This window comes from Centroberyx affinis, unplaced genomic scaffold (assembly GCF_046629955.1).
Source record: "Centroberyx affinis isolate AG114_WGS23_722 - 3 ecotype Tasmania unplaced genomic scaffold, CSIRO-AGI_Caff_v1 ptg000454l_1, whole genome shotgun sequence".
NCBI lineage: Eukaryota > Metazoa > Chordata > Actinopteri > Beryciformes > Berycidae > Centroberyx > Centroberyx affinis.
The window spans coordinates 59,571-83,279 of record NW_027279115.1 but is presented as its reverse complement, the minus strand read 5'-3'; the positions used below and the strand labels follow the sequence as shown (position 1 = coordinate 83,279).

At 40.5% G+C, this 23,709-nt stretch overlaps 2 protein-coding genes across 2 annotated transcripts in view; one reads left to right on the top strand and one right to left on the bottom strand.

Annotated features, from left to right (window-relative positions):
- Positions 1-4,485: 4,485 nt before the first annotated feature.
- On the bottom strand, positions 4,486-15,063 carry txnl1 (thioredoxin-like 1). The gene is made up of 8 exons (XM_071517061.1): positions 14,777-15,063; positions 13,693-13,789; positions 11,535-11,708; positions 9,840-9,962; positions 8,933-9,002; positions 8,216-8,388; positions 5,707-5,811; positions 4,486-4,981 (listed from the first exon to the last, which is right to left on the bottom strand). The coding sequence occupies exons 1-8, from the start codon at positions 14,872-14,874 to the stop codon at positions 4,952-4,954; spliced, it is 870 nt and encodes a 289-aa protein (XP_071373162.1). The 5' UTR covers positions 14,875-15,063; the 3' UTR covers positions 4,486-4,951.
- A 3,832-nt stretch (positions 15,064-18,895) lies between these two features.
- LOC139642289 (phospholipid-transporting ATPase IC-like) overlaps positions 18,896-23,709 on the top strand; it is a gene marked incomplete at its 3' end in the record, with an annotated part of 64,075 nt that continues 59,261 nt past the window's right edge. The window contains 1 exon segment of the mRNA XM_071517060.1: positions 18,896-19,043.

Below are 23,709 nucleotides of genomic sequence, written 5' to 3'. Positions count from 1 at the left end.
GAGAGCATCTTTGAGCGCGAGGTGCAGTGTTTACCATACCAAGGCACAAAATCAAGTTGGTCACTGTGTAGAAATTGATCTAAATCGATCTCTGATGTGCGCATCACATCGTGGAGATGTACAGACAGCAGACCAGCAGCACTGAACTCAGTCCACAGAGTCTCCCGGTGTGAAAACAAAAGTGAAACATAACATTCCACAATTTGCTCCAAACTTGCCCATGCAACGCGTCTTCTGCTGCCCTACAAAGTTTAACGGTAGGTAACGTTATTATCTTGTGGTATTTAATTAATGTTATGGAACTAGGTAATTTAACCGTGTTACAGTTCTTCAGTGCATAGAACTGAACACAGGCACTGCGGGTCTGTACAGGATCTGTGCTTGTCTAAAAAGGAACTCAGGAACTTTTACTCTGAGGACATTTAAAATGAGACGCTTTTTACTTTTACTGAAGTAGATTTTTACACCAGTACTTTGACTTCTACTTAAGTACAATATCAGCAAAGTAACAATACTTCTACTTGAGTAGGATGTTTGCATACTCTTTCCACCATTTATCAAAATGTAGTTTGACTGTACTTTGAATGGTACTTTATGATTGTATAGTGTTATTTTTTTTTTTTTTACATTTTGGAGTTAAATATTGAACAAAAATAGTACACAAATGTTGACATGTCAAATCTTTGCACGCGTTCTCTTTTATAAAATGTAACTCAGTGACTTTTACTCTGAGTAATGAGTAAATTAGACACTTTTTACTTTTACTTCAGTAGATTTTACTTCAGTAGATTTTAACACCAGCACCGTCTCTGTCTCTGTACAACTCTGTTAATTTGATCATCAAAACAAAGTTTGGATCAAAAATCACTCGCAGGTTTTAGCAGCAAGAATCAGAATCTGCATATTTGCGGCATATTTGTAATTCAATAAATGTATTCAGGAATTTAGTCTTGGTGACATTAGTGCAGAGAAATACTGGTAACTAACACACAGTACAGTACAGACTCACATGGTACAGGACAGACTCAACAGATAATGGATTTAAAAGCTGATATAATGATTTTTGAATTTTTTTACACAAAACCATAGGCTTGGATTACGGATTGATAGAAGCCATAGCAACAGTAATAATAGTAATGAAAATACATTTTATTTGTATAGCAGTTTTCACAATACTCAAAAACACTTAACTTAAACCAGATGTATAAAATAAAATTAAAACATCAGAGTTAACACTACTTCAAAATGAAAATACAAAGTTAAAGAATAAACAACTACAATAAATATAGGCAGATAAAGGCAGATGAAGAGATTAAATGAATTACACATAAAAAGCAAGTGAGTTTAAAGCCATATGTAAAACAAATAAATAAAAATAATTGTGTAGTAACTGCAGTATGGCTTTACCCTGCTGTGATTTCCCTACAGGTACAAATTAAGTTGTCATAGAAAAAAAAAAAAAAACTGGATATAATTACGAGGAAAAGGCAGGAAATCTGAGTCTTCCTTTATAAAGAGGCTAGTGTGTGTCTACAAACCTTTAAATCATAAAAAAAATGTATATATATTTTAAAAACTCACATCCATACTAAGTGTTCAACAGCCCGTAATTTGCCCAGTCAGGTGAAAATAGAGGAATATGGCAAATTCTGACTGATGAAATCTCCTCAAATATTTCATCTGGTATCATCTGACCTGCCTTCCTGCAGCTGAAGAAAGCCTTTCAGTGGAGTCAGAAACTAATTAGAGCAGAGCTGAACAACAGCCAGCAGCATGAGGACGCCGCATTCAAAGTACTCCAGTGACACCAAGAGGCTGCATGCAGTACTATAGTGTAGTACTATAGTGCAGTACCATAGTACTGTGTCAGCTCAGTGTGTGTACTGTTAGAGACACAGGCAGGGACTGACAGGCTGAAAACATGGGAGTTATAAATGTTCTGTCTGCCTTTACTGAATGAAAGGTCGGAAGTACTCTACAACAGCGGTTCTCAACGTGGGGTCCGGGGACCACAAGGGGTCCTTGAGGGGGTTCCAGGGGGTCCCCAGAAAAAATGATGAATTGTTAAACTTCAGCATTATTTAATTTACATGAAGTTAGCACAATTAGAGAATGTAGAAGAATGACTATTTTGATCATAGTTTCTCTGTTATCTCTCTACCTACAATACAGACAGTCATGGGATTCTGGACAAAATCATATCTGACAATAAAAAATATTCTCAGATTTGGGTCCGATAGACAAAATTTCATCAAATGGGGGTCCGTGGCCCTAATGTGGACTAAATTAGGGTTCTTGATATGAAAAAGAGAATCACTGCTCTACAGTCCAGTAGATTATTAATGGAGGAGACCCCATGGAGTTGTATGAGCTCAGGTCAATGAGGCCTACAGGCCATAAATAGCAAATAGAAGTTCAAAACGTGTAATGTTCACAAGAACTTAAGTTGATAAAAAGATCTAACACAACATTAGGTGATAATATATATATTATTATGGATTTCTAATCAGCTATAATGGGGCGGTCATTTTGGACCGGGAACACAGAATTAATTAACATGAAACGAACACAACAGGAGGGTTAAAAATACTTCCAACACTCCAACACGTTTCTGCATGTTCATCATGTTCAAGATGCTCTTATAAACATGAACTGTCTGAAGCTCCTGATGAAGGTCCGGTTCAGGTTCTGAAGAATTTTACCAAATCTGAATCCAGTATCAAATCTGCTCATCGAAACCGAATCCTTTCGAATCCCTCATCGAACCTTTTTACATAATTTGTTAAAAAGTGAGTTTTACGTGACGCTGTGTCAAAGTGCTTTTTTGCCATGTTGACAAACACACTGGGAAGTGAGGACTGGGGACGCAAGTGTATGACATCATCAGGGAGGGACGGGGGATACGATAAGAGGATTCGTTCGAATTGGGGATTTACAAATCTGTATTTTTTTATTTTAGTATTTTGTTAACTTGGAACCGGTTCTGTAGTGTTGTAAGTTGTAAGTACAAGTTCTCTAGGAAAATAAAGGCTTTTTAAAGTTTTTGGAATTAGAATGCCTTTTGTTTCATTCAGGTTAACACTCCAAACCAAAGAGCAGCTTCTTTTGAAGTTTCTTTTATATACTTTGCACCATTTTTGTAACAATAATAATAACCTTTAATTGTATAGCACCTTTCATACACAACATGCAGGTCAAAGTGCTTTACATCAATAGAAGGCAGATAGAAGACAGATAAAAAGATAAAACTCATATAAAAGAACAAGCAAAATGCATTGCATTAAAAAAATCAAATCAAGTAAAATACAAAGATATTTTTACCCCCTAAAGGAAACACAGAATCAAGTGGCGTTACTTCTTGGTATTGAGTCACTCTCACACTGTGACACTGTCAACCAGAATAGGATGAAGTGAGCCTTACCTCTCCAAAGATAATCACAACTTAAAAAGACCTTTTGTCGGCCTCACCGGACAAAAACATGTAAATATGTAGCGCTCTCTGTTTTTTAGTAAGTTGTCTGCTGATAGTGGCAATAGTTGAACATTATTATATACAACTAATATAAATGCATGATTGTCAACTGGATCATATCAATGTGTAGCTGAACATTATTCAACACTACAGCCAACATAATGACACTTGGTCTTCATGAAAACACGTTATGTGTGTATCAAGGCTGATCAGTAACATGTACAGACTTTTATGTGGAATTCACAAACTTTTTAAACCCTGGAGATGAACAAATCCCATTTTCAATATTTTCCCAGGCTTTATAGGGAGGCTCAACACCTGGTCCAGTGGAGCTGCAGGAGAAGACGATGAAGAAGAAGATGATGTGTGTTCAGCAACATTCAACGTTCAGCAACACGCTTCCCTGGATAAATAAAGGTTTTTAAAAAAAGTACTGCACATAAAAGTCTAAACGCACTTTAAAAATATATACTCCTTTACTACAAAATGATATACTACTACTGCTATTACTATTGCTAATACTACTGCTACTACTACTACTGCGGTAACACTACAATAAGGGTCACTAAGTTAAGGGTTAGTTAATGCTTAATAAGGGTTAGTAACAGTTAACTAATGTGTAATTTACTAATGGTGTTCATGTTAAGTAAGGTATTAATTTATACATTATTTAATAGTTTCTAAATATGACTATTAAATAATGTATAAATTAATACCTTAGTTAACATGAACACCATTAGTAAATGATTACCAGGCACATTAGTTAACTGTTAATTAAGGGTTAGTTAATGCTTATTAAGCATTAACTAACCCTTAACTTAGTGACCCTTATTGTAAAGTGTTACCGCTATTGCTAATACTACTGATACTACTACTGATATTACTACTACTGCTACTACTCCTGCTGCTGCTAATACTACAATTACCACTGCTACTACTCGTACTGCTACTGCAGCTAGTACTACTGTTGCTACGGTTACGTCTCCCCTCATAGAAACCAGACTCGACGCACATGCCTTTGAAAAAGGATTGTGTTTTATTTACAGTGATTTTCATCTGAATTACAATACAAATGGTTTATAGAATGAGTCTCTCCACAGTCAGAGAATTCATTTGGAGCATGTTGAGGACAGCTGGAGACTGTGTGTGTGTGTGTGTGTGTGTGTGTGTGTGTGTGTGTGTGTGTGTGAGAGAGAGAGAGAGATTGAGAGAGAGTGCCAATTTATATGTGTATGTTGTGTGTGAGAGGGTAAATTGTACGTGTATGTATATGTGTGTGTGACAGAACCGAGACGGAAGTGTGTGTGTATGTGTGTGTGTGTGTGTGTGTGTGTGTGTGTGTGTGTGTGTGTGTGTTACAGCGGAGTGTGCGGCAGCTTTGGCAGAGGGAAGTCCTTGGATGTATCTGCAGCAATATGGCCTCCGCTTCCTCCTCCTCTCTCCTCCCTCCTCGTCTCCTCTCTCCTTCCTTCCTTCTGCTCAGTGACTCTCTCCCTTCTTCCCCACAACCTGAACAACAACAAAACCACCAGCCATCAGTAAACTAACAAAAAACAACCAATAGGATTACTGAAAAATATCAAGCAGTTCAGTACAAGAGGTTTGTTTGTTTTATTCTTTTATATACGTACTTCTTTTTAAGAAAGCTTTTCAAAGGACAGCTGGTCGAGTTTTATGGGAAACACGATTGGAAGCGTCTTTGATTCCTCGACTCGGAAGTGTTGCTTTGTCATAACAACATATTCCACATGGAAACTTATGCTAATTAACTTTGAAATGTTCAATTGCAAAAATCTGTTTTATTGAAGTTTAGATGTTTTGATTAATCAATAGCAAATTAATCGTCAGCTGCAGCTCTAATACCTCAAAATGAAACAGGACTCTCTAAATTCAAGTCAACCCAGGTTGCTGTGATGTGTATGCTAGTCAACCCAGGTTGCTGTGATGTGTATGTAAGTCAACCCAGGTTGCTGTGATGTGTATTTAAGTCAACCCAGGCTATTGCGATGTGTATGCAAGTCAACCAGGTTGCTGAGATGTGTAAGTAAGTCAACCCGGGTTGCAGTGATGTGTATGCTAGTCAACCCAGGTTGCTGTGATGTGTATGCAAGTCAACCCAGGTTGCTGTGATGTGTATGCTAGCCAACCCAGGTTGCTGTGTTGTGTATGTAAGTCAACCCAGGTTGCTGAGATGTGTAAGTAAGTCAACCCAGGTTGCAGTGATCAGTACAGACCCTTTTGAAGTCGTTCATGTTGGTTGCCTGTACTGGAGTGCCGATGAACGTCAGGTAGTTGATTTTCGTCGTCTCTTCGTCTCCTTGGTTGGACTTGATAAACAACTAGGGAGAAAAACACAAGAGACAAACCATCAATACAAACACCATGAACAATGTTAACATGTAGTTGTGTTTTTAACCACTAGATGGCTCCATCACACCATATTATGGTCATTCACTGGGTCTAATCACTGATCAATAGCTGCTTATCGACAGCAGTTAGAGCAGGAATAATTCTCCATACAGTGATGAAAGTAATTTACTGCTAGTCTGCCAAACTCGAAATGATAATCCAGACTAAGTCCATCATGACTAGTCCTGAGGGAAAATTCCCCTCACAGGTAGGAAAGTGTGAAGACAATGAAAGTTCATCATCTGTCTGAGTTTGTTGTGAGTTGTAATTGTTAATACTTCAAATCCTCCACCAACACTGAACAATTCTCCAACTTGCAAAGCGACAGTTTTGTTAACATTTGTTCATCATTTGTCTTCCAGCTTTGATTTTCCCATAAAAAAAACAAGTGAATGTAACGCTGTTTAACAGCCGACCTGGAAGTCCCAGATGTCGGACTTTCCCCACCAGCACATGAACGCAGCATAAACATAACGTCTAGAAAATGATAATGGCGTAATGGTGGAAATCCCAGATCAAGATCACCAAAATCTAATCAACTGATCACTGGGCCATGAGCGATCCGTCTTTCAAGTTTCAGCCAAATCTGTTTGTTACTTTTTCAGAAATGTTGCTAACAGACAGACAGGCAGGCAGACAGACAGGCAGACAGACAGGCAGACAGACAGACGGACGGACAGACAGGCGGGTGACATCATTGTCTACTTCCAGCTTCATTGGTGGTGGTGATGAAAGCACAATTGTGTTTTTTGTTTTGTTTTGTTTTTTTACTGCATTGTGTGTTACTTGTCATTGCTTATTTTTGTTTTTATACCTGCCCTATACTTGCCCTTTATTAAAATAAAGAACTGAACTGAACTGACCCAAATTGTTAATTTATCATGATAGAAACATCCAGTGAGAGCCAGTATTAAACTACAACACCTACTGGAACTGATGCTGAAATGGGCACAAGGTCAAATCAGGGTCTCTGCTTGTTGTTAACATGTTTCTAGGGAACCAACTTAACAAGATATAGTTGTCAAAATGTTTCTGCACCAACAAGAGATCCTGAACCTGTAGTTGTGTTTTTCTGCCACTAGATGGCTCCGCTACACCATGTTACCACTGACTGACATGCAGCTGCTGCTCAGGAGACCCAGGCACATAAAGCTCAAGTTTTCATTTCACATAACCCCAAACAGACTCATTATTCATTATTCTATCTCAGAGATGTCCTTATAGGAAGATACAAGTTTCAAATTCTGTACTTTTTACATGCTGCGCTGCTATTTCTCATCTCTGACTATAGACTGATAATATTAATGCAATATAATATTAATGTAATCTACTGATAATCACACACAGCATCTGTCAGGGGAAAGTTATTCACAGTGTGGTGAGGAAAATATAATCCCACATTTTCTGGGTTGTTCTGCATCACATTATTTTCTCAAGATGTGTTGTGTTTTCCATACTTTTAAAAAGAAACTTATCAGACTTAACAGACACTTTCACCATTCCACCAAGTGAGTAAACTCCAAACAGTGGGGCTAAATCTAAAACATTATCCATTTTGGAAAATGGAAATTCCTCAGTTAATGTGAAAAAATAACATAAAATAAAAACAGATGACTCCATCTCCTAAAACAACTACTTTGTGAACAAAGGTGTTCATGTTAACTCAAATTTCCACTGCGATGGACAATAAAGTTCTATTCTATTACCGTATTTCCTCTAATAGTGGCTGGTAGTCAATTAAAAGCCGGGTCTCCGATAATGTCCGGGGCCGTGGTCGACACGAACAAATAAAGGCCGGCCCCAAATACAGGCCGGGGAAAAAAACAAAGGAAAAAACAACGGTGGATACCAGTAAACTCCTGGTGCCTGTTATATAATGTAACTGTAGTGTGTAGTAACGTACAAGTGCCACAAGATGGCGGTATGCCACAAGACGGCTCGGCCGGAGGAAGTCTCTGGAGCGTGCCGTCGTCGATTACCGTAATTATCGGTAATGCGTCGCGGTAACAAAAAAACGGCTACCTAACGAACCCCAACAGAAGCAGATCAGAAAACAAGGAGGCTTCGTACTAAAATATGAGCAAATATACTTATCGAACAGAGGGAATTAGAAATAAAGGCCTGTCTCTAATATAAGCCTGCTTCCAATAAAGGCCTGGTAAAACGGTACTCTAGCTTCAGCACTTTAATAGTACTGGATCTTGCTTTGTTTCCATTGTATCCATCAGCATGGAAGCATGACAGATTTCTACCCCCTCAAGTGTCCGGTAGAGTCGTCAGACCCGTGAACCTCAGCTGAGCTCCAGCAGTATCTCAGCGGCCTCCTGTCCTTACCGTGACGCTCTGGACGTTCTGGAACTTGACGTAGCGCAGAGGGATCAGACCGTCGTCTTTGTAGTCTTCCTCCGACAGGTCGAGCGCCTGGGTGGCTTCGCTCCGCTCCGCGTCGTCGAAACTCATCGACCGAGGAAGATTGATAAACACCTTCATCACCTTAGGGGCTTGGGCTGGAGACGGAAGGAAGGCAGGGAGGGAAGGGAGGGAGGAAAGGAGGTAAGGATGGAGCGAAGGACGGGAGAGATTACAAAGGAAGGTGGGAAGGAAAGACGGAAGCGAGGAAGAAAGGACGGAAGTAGGTAGGGAAGGTGGGAGAGGGAGAAAGAAAGAAAGAAAAGTAAAGACAGAAGGACGGATGGCAGAGAGAGAGGAGAGTGGGAGATGTAAGGAAGGGAAGAAGGAAGCAGGGAGGGAAGGATGGATGGAAGGATGGAGTGAAGGATGGGGATTAGAGAGGAAGGAAGGAAAGATGAAGCAAGGAAGGAGGGAAGGGGGAGAGAGATTAATTATTTTCCTAGCACTTCTCCATCAGATTACATGATCATTCCAGGGTCACAGGAATATTTGTGCCTCCTATAGTCTGGGTGCCGTGACCTTTGACCCTTTGCTTACTGTTTGTTGTTGGTAATGTTGGTGAACTAAGAGCTGAAGCTTGTTTTACTGCTCCACTCCCTCTGGAAGAGAAAGTCAGATGAATGAGGAAAAAAAACTCACCGAAGTCTGAGGACTGGAGCTTCATAGAGAAAAGCTTGACAGGCTGGTTGAAGGCCATGGTTATCAGCAACTGGAGAGGAGAAAGGAAAATAAAAAGTAAATCTCGGCTCTATCAAAACTCTGTCCAGTAAACAAACTACTTGTGAGTCATGTGACTTTTGTTTACAAGCCCTGGTTCACTTGTATCTGGACAGTGTGAACCTAAATGCACCAAATACAAAAATGCAACTGAGTGAACATTTCTTCTGTGGTTCAGACCAAAGAAAACCAACTGCAGGTGTGATTAGGGACAATGACTGTTATTACTGTATATTGCAGTATAAAAAACAATAACAGTTATGACACCGGCCCTGATTTGTATTACCGTGACGACCAGGAGGCTGCATAACAAACGCAAACAGTCAAATATTTTACATAAATATTTCACATATGTTCTACACTCTTACATTAAAATGTGTTTAAAAAAGAGAAATGTCTTGTGATTGAGAAATTTGTTTTTCAAGTAACTGAAGCATATTACAGCACTTGTTTTAAGGTTTTCATCTTATTAATAATTATCTGGATAATATTATATACTGAGATAATTTTGGCCAAGACAATCGTGCCATGAAATGTGCACGACTATAAAAAAAAGTGATTTGATGGAGGGTAACAAAATGCTAACTGGCTAATGGCAATAGCTGTGCTGTTAGCATTTCGTAACCCTCGATCAAATCCCTTTTTGGCAATAGTGAGAACCGATCTATAACCTACTGATGTACGTCAGCCATGTGGGTGAAAACGGGTCAATTCTAAACATCTAGCTGGTTGGTGAAGCAGTGAAACTGTCAGGTAAGTAGTAAAGTGAAGTAAAGTGAAGTAAAGTGAAGTGAAGTCGTGGCAGCATCGTTAGCAGCGGCGGGCCGACCTGTTCGTCGCAGTCAGACTCCAGGTAGGAGGAGTCTTTGGTTAAGCAGTTGTCGAAGCCGCAGTCGTCGCTCTCGTTGAGGCACTCGCAGCCGGCTTTGTTGACGAAAGGCATGAGGTCCATCTGAAAACAAACAACACAACAAACACAAACTCAACTGCTGTTTACTTTGACCTTTATCTGTCCTGAGACGGTTTGCTGATCATGCATATTCTGTTTTTTTTAATACAGGCAGAGACAAATACACAGTTCAACCACAGTGCTGCACTGCTGGACAGCTGGAGGTTAGGTGCCTTGCTCAAAGGCAAATCAACACAGTTACTGAGGGAGGGGAGAGCAACACCATTTCAGGGGGAAACATTTCTGTCATATGACATCGCAATAAAGGATTATGCAAGTGTAGAAAGTGTACAGAATTATATTTTGTTTATCAGTATCCGAAGTGTGACCAAGTCAACTTTGCAGCCCCAAGTCAGTCTCAAGTCTTGAGGTAGAAGTCTCAAGTCAAGTCCATGTCATTAATGTCAAGTCTCAAGTCTAAATGCAGAACACCAAGTCAAGTCTCAAGTCAAGTCATGGTCTGATATCTTTAATGTTTGCACTGTGGGCAGAGACTCCTGTCACTCATCCAAATGCCTTCAACAGTTGGGAGTAGAGCATATCCTCTCATCATGATGAATTACAAACTTGATCCACTGCATAAATGAGTGAGCAAGTTTTAAATTAACACTCAGTAACTGATGTTATACAGGAAATGGAACCACTGTTTTTCCCAGCATGCAGCTCAGTTCAGCAGCAACATGGACAAACGAGTGTTTTTGTTTCTGGCTGCTTCACCCAAAACTCTTTTCATAGACGGAGCAACAGAGGGAGAGAACATTCCTCCACAACTGAGTGACAGACTGCTGTCCGCCCACTTCCTCCATATCTCATTGATATTCAAATAAGCCCCTCCCATTGACGATTCCTGCCCTAACTTTCTGTTTCATTCGGAAATATGTCAATACACAGAAGCAAATCACTATCACACGCTCTCTATGTCACTTCATGGGGTCTTTCAAATTACAGAAGTCGACTGCAGACGAAAACTCACATACCGTATTTCCTCTAATAGTGGCCGGTAGTCAATTAAAAGCCGGGTCTCCGATAATGTCCGGGGCCGTGGTCGACACGAACAAATAAAGGCCGGCCCCAAATACAGGCCGGGGAAAATAACAAAGGAAAAAACAACAGTGGATACCGGTAAACTCCTGGTGCCTGTTATATAATGTAACTGTAGTTTGTAGTAACGTACAAGTGCCACAAGACGGCAGTATGCCACAAGACGGCTCGGCCGGTGGAAGTCTCTGGAGCGTGCCGTCATCGATTACCGTAATTATCGGTAATGCGTCGCAGTAACAAAAAAACGGCTACCTAACGAACCCCAACAGAAGCAGATAAGAAAACAAGGAGGCTTCATACTAAAATATGAGCAAATATACTTATCAAACAGAGGGAATTAGAAATAAAGGCCTGTCTCTAATATAAGCCTGCTTCCAATAAAGGCCTGGTACCCTCTGCAGCTGAGGTAAATAAAGGCCCGGGCAAATATTAGAGGAAATATGGTATTCAATTTTTAATCAACCCTTGCAGATCGGTATCAGAATTGAAAATTTTTCCAACAATATCCACCCGTCGTTAAGGTCGTCTACTCACGTATCCCTTGGGAATGTCGGAGTCCTCGTTGTTTCCCGGGTCGTTTTCCGTGTGCTGTTTGATCTTCTCTTCCAGCCCCGCGGCGTCCGCCCCCTGGTACTGATCCACCCGCACCCGGTTCCTGAAGAACAGGAACGTGGGCGTGGCCGAGATGTTGTTGGCCGCCGCCGTCGCCTGAGAGAGGGAGGGAGGGAGGGAGAGGGCTTTTTAAAAATTAGTTTTGTGAGTGTGTTGTCTGCCAAGTGGAGACGTTAACGGGACAGGTACTGGAGTAAAACAAAGCTCGAATAATGTGATTTCTGGTAAACTGTTAACACAACCTACTTAGCTGTTAGCGTGTATGCTAGCTTGAATTCTATGGGATTTGGGGTTAAGAAACATTTAAATACATGTGAAAATGGAATTTACTACTTAGGTACTGAAAAACATAACAAATTGGTACTGGAAATGAAATAAGGAACTGGGACTCGAACCAAAACATTTTCATCGATAGCCAACCCCTGGGCCACCGTGTCTGCTGCATTAATTTACCACCAGCCAACTACAGGTTTACAATAGAATAGGAGTGCAAATGATGGTTTGTTACCTGCCATTTAAAAATTCCATACTTTCTCCAAATCTTAACAACAAAACCGACTTTTTGGGAGTTTGGCCCACTGGTCACTTTACCCAATATGTGAGGAAATGATTAGCAACAAAATAATCTCTGTCTCTCTAGTAGATATCTCTGTCTGGTCCGCATGCTAATGGTTAGGGGGTGGCCAAACTGATCCAGCAGAAAACAGACAGAATTATTGATGATAGGTTTGTGTGTGTTGGTTTGTTCTGAGGCGTTGTTGCGAGGCAGAAGAAGCTGGAAAGCAGGAAGCTTTGCTCATAGCGGAGCTGCTTGATAGAAACAGAAGAAACAGACTCTACAGTATAAATCCAATCAGAAACTGATCTGGAAACCTCCAGTCATCCCAACGCTCCACCAGGCTTTCTCTGTTTTCTCTTTGTTTCGGTCGGACCGTCGTCTCTGTGTTCGCCGCTAGTTTCTACAGAACAAACGTAGGAAGGCCTCTGATTGGCTGAACAGACGCTGACGAATCCGTCCGTCCAGAAAAAGTTCAGCTGGTTGAACTTTCTGTCGTCAAAACAGATGGAAATCTGACAGTCTGACAGTCGTCGACTGTCAGTGGAAATGAACTGAAATGAACAGAGACAGACAGATGGACGGACGGACGGACGGACAGACGGATCACCGCCGCCTCAGCCTACAGTTTGTAATCTTAGTTGACGAGCATTATCCTTAAAGTGAGATCTACCGGAGACACAGAGACTATTTTGGTGCCAAACCTCTGGTCAGATGTTGAGTAAGGTGACCAATGGGCAGAAGAAAACAAAAAGTCGGTGTCGTCCTTTAAGTTCTTGTACTAACACTCAATTTCTTACTTACTCAATGACTGTTGGTCTGCAACTACATATTATCAGTAGCCATGTGTGTCATCCTGTACTTTTACAGATCTTATTTTTATGCAATTCCCAAAGTTTTCAAGACGTGGAAATAGCTGTGAAAATAGGAAAACCTATCAGTCACAGTCAAAATTTACCAGCATGTGGCTGGTGGTCATTTCCCAGCCCAGCGCTGCAGGCCTTTCTGTGGCAGGTTTCCATATGACAGTGAGTAGTAATATATCCTTTATTGATTATGGATGACTGAATTCGCTCTGTCTGGCTCCCGACTAAAACATTTGAGAACCACTGCTGTGCTGTAACCAAAATCCTGTGTGAAGCATGTAGATCTGCATAGTTTCATGTCAAGCTAGGTGTATCACAGAGAAAAGCAAAGTAATTGAACAGCAGTGTCTCAGCAGTGTGATTTCATGCTGCAGTGATTAGAGGTAGTTTTAGTTTTGGTTTCACTTTCATCCGATCTTGGTCCTAGTTCAGGTTCTCATCATGTTTCAAGTGCTAGAAATGTTGTTTTGATACTTCAACATAATTGTAAGTATTAATACTACACTTTTTTGTGTTCAAGAGAGAAATGTGGCAAAACTATACTGCTCAAAGCTATGAAATATAATGACTTCATGTTTTCTCTCTGTGTGGTGGGAGTGTTGGTGCTGTGGTGCACAGTAGAAACACTCTTCACAGGATCTGACAGACAGAAACTTACCTGACAGACATGAACATCGACCTCGAGGAAGACAACCTGTGGGTACTTGTTACTCAACATGTTGAAAGCAGGAGCTATTCTGACACAGGGCCGGCACCTGGGGAGAAGAGGAGTGTTAGCAGCTGCTGCTTCACCAAAACAACAAAGCATTCACAAAACTGCCACTTTGGCACAATGGGTGTAGCTGTGATGGACAGGTCAGAGTTGTAGATTATGTAAAGTTAGAAACCTAACTAGAAAAAAATATCACTAATATTCCTATAGGGACTGACAGTGTGTCTGCGGTACTCAATAGTGAGTTTATAACCTGACTGTACTTTATGGCAATTTTCATCTCCTATGACATTACTCACAGGGTTTCTGTAATTTAACATTTGATCTATAGTAATGTTTTGTTGTGATGTTGGTATAATATTCTAAACTGCACTGCAGGTTTACTATACAATACTTATAATCAACGGTAGCCTACAATGTTCAAACAGCAGATAAGCTAACCGTGGCTGTGCAGTGCAGGGTAAACACACCTAAACTCAGTTCACCAACCTTTTTAGGGCGACATGACATCTGAGGACCTAGTTTCACAGTATACTTCACAGTGAGTAGCATCAAGCTGTTGTTATTTACTAGGATTGCGTCTTTTAATGACTTTTACACTGGCATAAATTAGCGTTTTGTCTTGAAACATAACTGATTTTTGTTTATATTGGTGGTTTGCCTGATGCTGATCACCGGCTGGAGGTCATAGTTTACCCTGCTTTAGGTTTATCACCACATCACTGAGACTACCGACAGCCCAGCAGCTAAGTTAAGACTGTAATATTGCTATGTCATGGCAAAGAGAGCTACCACCTGCTAATGTTAGCATGCTAACCTAGCTACCTAGCATGGTGCTGCTCCTGTCAGCTAGCGTAACGGCTAACTACCAAGCACAGGTCGGCTCTCCAGAACAGTTACACAACGTGCTCCACCTGTCCCGCAGTGTAAGGTAATGAAACATTAGCAAGCTAACGTGAGCTCGGCTACTGTTAGCAACACGCTACGCCCTGCCAGCCGCGCGGCCTCGGAGCCGGGTTACTTAGCTTACCCGGCCATTGTGAACTTGACCACGGCGAGCCTGGAGCCGGCGGCCGCTAGCTCCGGCTGGAAGTCCGAGTCGTTCCCGATTACCTTCACGCCGACCATGGTGCACTTTACAGCCGCGCTGTCAGCTAGCTAAACCGGTGGTGTGTTCAGGGCAGGAAGCAGGGCTACTTAAAAAAAAAAACAACCGTTAGTGTTTTTATCTTTATCTGTGTGACTGTTATTCCAGCGAAGTCTCTGAGCCACACTACTGAGTCTCTCTAGTCATTGACGCAGAACAGGAAGATATCGGCGCTGCCAATCAACACCAGCAGGGCGGAGTCTGGAGGAGTTTTCACAGCAGCCGCCTCCTTCTTCCTGCTTCTGCTCCTCCTCTTCCTCCTCCTCCTGTTCCTCCTCCTGTTCCTCCTCCTGCTCTTCCTCCTCCTGTTCTTCCTGCTTCTGCTCCTCCTCCTCCTCCTGTTCCTCCTCCTGCTTCTGCTCTTCCTCCTCCTGTTCTTTCTCTTCCTCCTCCTCCTCCTCTTGCTCCTCTCCCTATCCCTCCTCTTGCTCCTCCTCCTTGTTCCTCCTCTTCCACCAAGGTTTTATAGAAGATCCACTTGGTTCGTCTTCATCTTCCTCCTCCTCCACCTCCTTCTGATTTTAATAATAATAAACTTTCATATACCTTCCATATATATAATGCAGCTTGATGTGCTTCACACCTTAGCAATAAATTAAAACAAATAAAGAGACAGTGTAAAAAGAAAAAATACAGATAAAATTAAAGCTGCACTCTGGTCCAGCATGTGAAATCTGGTGCAGATCGGACAATGTACACTCAAGTTAACACAGCTTCCTGTTTCATGGCGAAACATCGAAATTCGCCGCGCCGCCATGGCAACGCCGTTCGACGAAAGCTCCCGATCTTCACAATGAAGCGTCATCAAGGTCTTAAGGCTTTTCTGACCACATTTGAGGTGGATCCCGTCAACCCGCTCAGAGAAGCACAGCAAAGTATAAAACATGTCATTTCCTGTTGCCAGTAGGTGGCGCTATGACTATAACTGAATATCGGCATGTAGATGTGTTCAGGCCAAACCACTTCCTGTTTCAGGGTTAATTGAAAACTCAAGCTTTTGACAACTTTTCATCATCGAGGTCTTTTATTTTATACATGCTGACCAAGTTTGACGTGGATCCGATTAACACCCTAGGAGGAGTTCGTTAAAGTACAACCCCTGCAAATTGCCAAAAATGCCCCAAAATGTCACAATAAATTCAAAATGGCGTACGTCCTGTTGGATTTAGGGCATGGCACCAAGAGACTTTTTTTTCTAAGTCTGGACATGATACATGTGCCTACCAAATTTCGTAAGTCTAGGGGAAACGTGTTCTGGTGACTTGGGACTTGACTCTGACTTGTACTCTGATGACTTGAAAAGGTTTCTAAAGTCTTGACTTGAGATCTTGTGTTTGTGTAAATGACTTAGATTGAAAGTGATGAGATTTGTTCCAGCAGACGACTGAATTTAAATTCTGTTTTCTGAATTTGTATGGAATGATTGAATTTATTGAAGTTGAAACTGATTATAGAAATCAAACTCATGATGCTCTTACCAAGTTTTTATCCTATTAAAACCATATTGCATTGAAAAGTCCTAGATATTTAGTTTTCTTTAAGATATTAAATTGATACTGGACTCTTGATTTGGTCTGACTTGACTTGCTGTTCTACATTTAGATTTGAGACTTGACATTAATGACATGGACTTGACTTGGACTTTACTTGCTAATCTACATTTAGACTTGAGACTTGACTTGAGACTTGTGCCTCAAGACTTGAGAACAAAGCTAACTTAAATAGCCTATATTATGCTGTTATATGGAATGTGCTGTACAAACCGACTGATTTGTTTGGGCATTTATATGTCTGTTTCAGACAGAAATCATGTGAAAATGTTATTTAGACAAAGGCACTTTCACACTGGAGTATTGGAGCCTACCACACACGCTCCCAGGACTGTCTAACACTTGAGGTCCCGCGTGTCTCCACGGACCTCGGAAAGACCGCTTTTAAGTTTTGTGCTCCGCGTACTTGGAATATTTTACAGGGTTTGTTGAAATATGATTCCCTTGTTCCCCTGGGACAGTTTCAGTCAAAGATATCAACTCTGGTTAACCTTAATTGCACCTGTTTTAAATGATGTACTTGTGAGGATGGACTGATCTGTACCTCTGAAATGATTTGTACTGGAATATATTTTATTCTGTAAACCTGTTGTATATTGACATGAAAATACAATTTAAAAAATGATATTAAAAGTGAATAATGTGTACTGTCTCTCTCATGCAGCACAGTGGTGCCCAAACTGGGGTGCAGGGACCCCCCAAGTATTAGCAGCAAAATGTAGTTAAAGTATTAAAGTAAAAGTAGTGGTTTGGTCCCTCTGACTGATATTTTATTATATATGACATCATTAGATTATTAATACTGAAGCATCAGTGTGTAAGCAGCATGTTACTGTTGTAGCTGCTGGAGGTGGAGCTAGTTTGAACTACTTTATATACAGTTAGCTAGTTTAGTCCAGTGGTTCCCAACCTAGGGGTCGGGCCCCTCCAAAGGGTCACCAGATAAATCTGAGGGGTCGTGAGATGATTAATGGGAGAGGAAAGAAGAAAAAACAAAGTTCTGATACACAAATCTGTTTTCAGTTTTTGGACTTTTTCTCTAATCTTTGATTTTTGCTGAAATATTGGATCATTTGAACATTTATTGAAATGAAACCATGTGAGGTTTAGAGGGAAAAATCACTATTTGGTGGAGCTGTTAACAACTCATAGACATCTGAAATGTGACCCGACTACACACTGCTTTTTGTAAGACCTCAAAAGCCAAAAAGGTTGGAAACCACTGGTTTCATCTTTAACAATGTGTTGTATTTTAAAAGCTTGTTATATTATCCATTGTGTCAAATCTCCATCTGAAAAGTAACTAAAGCTGTCAAATAAATGTAGTGGAGTAGAAAGTACAATATTTCCCTCTGAAATGTAGTGGAGTGGAAGTATAAAGTAGCATCAAATGGAAATACTCAAGTAAAGTACAAGTATCTCAAAATTGTACTTAAGTACAGTACTTAAGTAAATGTGTTTAGTTAGTACTTTCCACCACTGCACACAGCACATTTCCCTGTGTTAACAAGTTTTGATTGGTAAGTATTTGGAGTTGCCAAGTGTTGACTGGAGACTTGTTTAAACAGCTGAAATGTCTCTGTGGCGGCTGTTCAACACTGTCTACTGTCACACTAACTCTGATTTTTAACACTGATGATTTTCTGTGTAGTTCTTCCAAGTTCAGTGTTTTTCAACTTTTGATCAGAGGTTTCACTCCCCCTGTCTCACTCTCTAGTTATATAATTCCGAACTAAATTATTTTCACAACAGAAACCCTGGCTGAGAGGGTCCCGGGACTAAATCCCACCAAAGTGGGGCTCCTGATCAGATCATACTGTTGGGGAGCCCCTGATCTACAGCACGGCCTCAGAGGAGCCTCTAGGTGGCGCCGTAGGACGATAAATGTCAACACATCAAGGCAGGTAGGTCCCTGATCCACAGCTGGCATTTTCTTTGTTAAATAAAGTTATTATCCTAACTATTTACTTTATCATTTAACATATCATGCAAAGCTATTACTTTTAATTCACTTTTACAATAAAAAACAAACGCATCATTGTATAAATAATAAAACATAAACATGAAATAATTCTCTTTAAAAAAATATTTTTGTCCATATGTTATGTAAAACAACAAAATGTAGTTTTTTATTTAAAGACGAACAATAAGTCGGCACAGCTGCATCGTGCGCGCGGCCGCTGCCTGTAGGCTACAAACGATCACCTGGCTTAATTAGGAATTCAATTACACACCTTTACCTGGCTGTCACGTGACCAGAACCTTCCACAGCTCGGCTGCCTGTCCGGAGCAGCAGCACCATGAGAGACGCACACTTCCGCACCCGTTGCCTTTAGATGCCACGCGTTTTAGAGCCTATTTATTGCTGTCGGGTTTTTGTTTTTGTCGAGTCGTACCTGTCGGACCGGTCCGTCGGGTTTTCGCAGCCGGGCAGCCGCGCCGTCATCCCGGCAGGTGAAGGGAGGGGAGCCGCAGCAAGACCCGCGACTGTTTGCGACAAGGAGGAAGCGGAGGAAAACATGGTGCGGTGAAAAAACGCCTGGACACAACACGCACCGAAAAGGAGAATCCACAGTTTAATTATTCTTCAAAGGACAGAGGTAAGTTGATATTACCTGTGTGTGTATGTGTGTATGTGTGTGTTTAGGCTGTAATAGAAATACCGAGAGGCATGGATCAACGCCTTTACCTGGCTGCTGCTGTTGAATTCACCTTCCTTCAGAGTGAAAACCATGAAGGGGCCCTTGTCTCTTTTTTGTATTTTCACACTTCACTTTATTTTAACAGTTTGGGCTGAATATGAGCTAAAAAAAAACAAAAAAAAACAGTCACTCTACAAGTTGTGTGTAGTTGCAGGTAATTTACACCTCAGTCCAGTGTCGGGACTCCGGAACTGTTTTTTGTTTTTTTTTCCCATTTTACCTTTTTATTATTCGTTTGTAATTGTGATTGTCGGTATTATTTTATTCACTTGCCCAGTAGAGTAGTTTTTATGTAGATCTTATTATTAGGATAGGCAGGGGCTGACTTCTAATTTGACTGTAATGCTTATTAAAATTAACTGTAGTCCAATAATACATTTTAGAGGGATACTAAGCTATACGAAAACATCACAGCAAGTCACTAGGAAACTTAGGGCTATAATACCATTGGAGATATAAACAAATACCATAAAATAGGGTAAAGTCGCTATAAACTCACTATGGAATACCACTGACACACTGGAAGTCCCTATAGGAATATTATAGGAGATAAAAACAAAAATACTATAAAGTATGTTTAAGTCAATATAAGCACTATAGCCAAATTAAAAACTCCCTATAGTAATATTATAAGAATACCATAGGACATAAAAATGATATAAAGTCACTATTGAGTAACACAGACACACTGAGTCTCTATAAGAATATTATAGGAATGTTGGAGTGACTCTCTCTCTCTCTCTCTCTCTCTCTCTCTCTCTGGAAACTTAAAGTCTTTGTATAGAGGGGTGTGTGTGTGTGTGTGTGTGTGGGGTTGCCCAGTGGGACCGTCCTGTAAAACCAAAAGCTCGCCGGTTCGATTCCCACATCAGCAGTGTGTGTCCATCGCTGCCGAAGTGTCACTGAGCAAAACCCTGAACCCCCAAGCTGCTCCTGGCTAACCTTTGACCTCTGACCCCTCTGGTGCCATGCGCACATGTAGAATTTCTCTCAGAGGGAGAAAAGTTATTCCTAATTACACTTGGCCTTATATGTGATAGAGGTGCTTTATATCTCTTTTTAAAAAGAGGTTTTAACTGGATGTTCAAGCCGTTGCTCAGGACTCTGTTTTCAGATGAAATTCATATTTGGCAAAAGTATGAATAAAAGTAAAATAAGATATCCACCATTTTAACAGAAGTGACATCTACTCTTGGAAAACAAAAAATACAAAATGAAACAGTATTTGATCTTTTTTTTTCTCCGTTTTAAATCTTAAAAGCCATTTTTTCTAAGCAAAGGTTGCACAGTGCCGAAACTCCTTACATTTAAGAAAGGGAACGCCGGGAAGTTGATATGAATTCCCTCAATTTTTCCTTAAAATTTGTGGGATGGGTGTTGTGATTTTATGTTAACAAGTGGAACATCATCCACTGCCAGACCGGGTGCGAGGCGCTGCGCATCGAAAAACTGAACATTATGAGTTTGAAATGTCTAAATGTTGACAATGGGCGGCCCAGTGGGACTCAAACCCCTGATCCTGTTGGTGCGTGGTCTACTTTTTTAAAATGAGTTCAGATCTGTCCTGTAATGTTTAGTTTAGTTTAGTTTAGTTTAGTTTATTAGGATCCCCATTAGCTACAGCATAGCAGCAGCTATTCTTCCTGGGCTCCACAAAACAGACTTTACATAGTGACAATGCAGCCATTACACTTACATCATAACACATAACATTACAAAATAAACAGGACAAAGACTAGAAGACACACACAGACAAGACAAGCTCCTGACAATTCAATGATCAGAATATATGAAATAGTCCGTTTCACTCCAGTGTCCTGACACATTTCAAATCATAATACAGTCCATTCCACACTAGTATTCAATACAATAAACAAAATACATGAAATTAGTCCGTTTCACTCCAGTTTCCCGGTCCACAGACTCAGACCCTCCAAGGCCACAAGACACATCAACACAATCAAACTCATATTTGTATTTTATTCAAAACTTAGCCAAACTAGTTTCTACATCTTTTCAACGTCTCTAGTCAAAAGATGCTGTTTTACTAAAATTTTAAATCGGATTTTACTGTTTTCTTGTGTGATATGTCTAGGGAGTAAATTCCATTCATGCATAGCTCGGTTCGTTTGATTGCTTGCTTTCGGTAATGTAAAATTTCCTCCTATAGCATGTCTGGTATAGAGTAGTCATGTCTATCTAAAAGTAATGCGCTGTGAACATCTCTTAAAGCTGCTCTGTGTGTCATTTTACCATTAATAAATCATCACCACATTAATGTTGAGACATTAGTATAATTACAGTAAACAAAGCAGACCATCATCAGTCTCTCTCAGCCTCTACTCTGCATCCTCCATTGTTTCTCCTTCACCTGGTGGATCTGGAGGGAAATCTGCTGGATCGCTTTACGGCACAAAACAGGAAGAGGTTCTGTTCTTCCAGAGCAAACGGAGCTGAAGCTGAAAGAGTTTCTGGTGGCAGATGGTGGAGGGAGGGAAAGGAAGATGGAGAAATCACTTCCAACATGTTGATCCTCTTCTTGGGGGCAGGAAGCAACGGGGCTTATGGGAAATGTAGTCTTAATGTGGAGAAACACTAGAACTAACAATACTACTGGAGTGAGATAGAGGAGAACAATCAGCTCCAACATGGACTCACCGGTCTACAGCCAGGAGACCAAGAGAGAAACATTCACTTGACAATAACATACTGATGGTTAATAATGATCCACACAGCACCTTTTTAAAGTGTATTAATAGATATTGTTGTATCAAAGAGTCAGACCGGTCCAGCTTTGGTCAGGACCAAAATCTCTGACTTTGCAAACCAAGCCAGGTCGACTCCTTTGATTAGGGAAATGTTAGTTTCCTTATGGAAATGGTTTGAACCTTGAAACCAGTGACTTAAGAATTTGACTTGAGACCTGAGAGGCAAATGGTTTTGAAGTTGAGCGGCGGTCAAGGCGGCATTTTCAAATCTTGTAAATGTTTTCCATACGGAGGAGACGAGGCGGCTTCGTTATCGCAGCTGTCTGGGGTTGATTGTCGTGATCAGATTAATGCCGTCTGTGGCTTTATCAATAATGTGTTGTTTCATTAAGATAGAGAGATAAAGGAAATATAAAGTTGTTGATTTTCAGTATGTTTGAGCCAACATCATTCCAAAATGCCATTTTCATTTTGGGAAAAAAAAGTCCTTTGTGTTTATTTCTTAATATTACACTTTGTATGATGCTTTTTACAGTAAGTAGTTTGTTTTCTCTGTTTAGCTAGCATCACAGCTAGAGCTGAAACGATGAATCAATTAGTTGATCGACAGAAAAATAATCGATTAACCGTTTGTCATTTCTCAAGTAAAAATACCTTTTCTGGTTGTAGCTTTACAGATTTGCTGCTTTTCTCTGTCTCATCTCATTATAAAATGAAGACTTTGGGTTTTTTGACTGCTGGTCAGAATCACTTTTGTCTCTGGTAACTGTGATCGGTATTTGTCATTATTATTGACATTTTATAGACTAAATGATCAATCGATTAATTTAAACAATAATCGATCGATAAATGGATTAATTGATAATGAAAACAGTCATTAGTTGCAGCTCTAATTGCAGCAGACCGTGTGAGGACTGACCACCAGTCAATGCTGGTAAACCTCTGACTGTGTGAGTTAGTCTGCTGCACCAGCCGTCGTTTGGAGGTCTGAGTCTATTCTAAAAGTCTATTATTGTTGTTTATTGTTTATTTATTTATCTGGTATTATAGTGAAAGTGGCTGGTGAGTTTTGGGATCTACCTGCACTGTGGCCTACAGACAGAAAAATGATTTCCTTCCCTGACAGTAGTTCTATATGAGCATGCAGTAGGATTTTGTTTTATTTTTTGCATGCAGCTGTTTCCAATCACCAACCACAGGAGGTTGGCAGATTCAAAAATTCACTTAATTTCCCACTTCAAAACCTTTTCATGCTCATCACCTGCAGCTGATTTCTTTCTGTTTGTTTGGGGTTTTTTGGTTGCCAGATAACTTTCTCCTCCACGGCTCGAATCTCCAAAGCTCTCAGGCGGCGACACTCCTCCACACGGTGACTCTGACATGCAAATCAGGAGTCGGATATGATTTGACTGAAGGTGGGCGAGTCAGCAGCTGATTTCTCTCTATGTAGGCTGGGGAGTCAAATGAAAGTCTGATTCATGGCCAGGTGAAACATGACTATTACTATTTCAAATGAAAAAAATAATGGAAATATATTTTAAAAAGAATTTATGATTTATTGTTTGTATTACACAGTAGTTGTGAAACTATTGGGAAACTAAAGTAAAACTTAACCAAAAGCAACCAAAAAACATTTGTTTTTGCAAAAAGCCACACTGAAAACGTAAAACTGAACTGAAATTGAAATAAAAATAAAAAAAACCCTGAGCTACACAGGGAATTGAACCCCTAACCCCGGCAGTGTTGGTGCCTTGCTCTAGAGAATTGAACCCCTAACCCCGGCAGTGTTAGTGCCTTGCTCTAGAGAATTGAACCCCTAACCCCGGCAGTGTTGGTGCCTTGCTCTAGAGAATTGA

Coding starts and splice junctions, on each gene's coding strand:
- txnl1 (XM_071517061.1), bottom strand. CDS start 14,874: ATGGTCGGCGTGAAGGTAATCGGGAACGACTCGGACTTCCAGCCGGAG. Junction 9,963..11,534: donor CCGACATTCCCAAGGGATAC/GTGAGTAGACGA, acceptor GTTTGTTTTCAG/ATGGACCTCATGCCTTTCGT. Junction 9,003..9,839: donor AGTCTGACTGCGACGAACAG/GTCGGCCCGCCG, acceptor TCTCCTCTCCAG/TTGCTGATAACCATGGCCTT.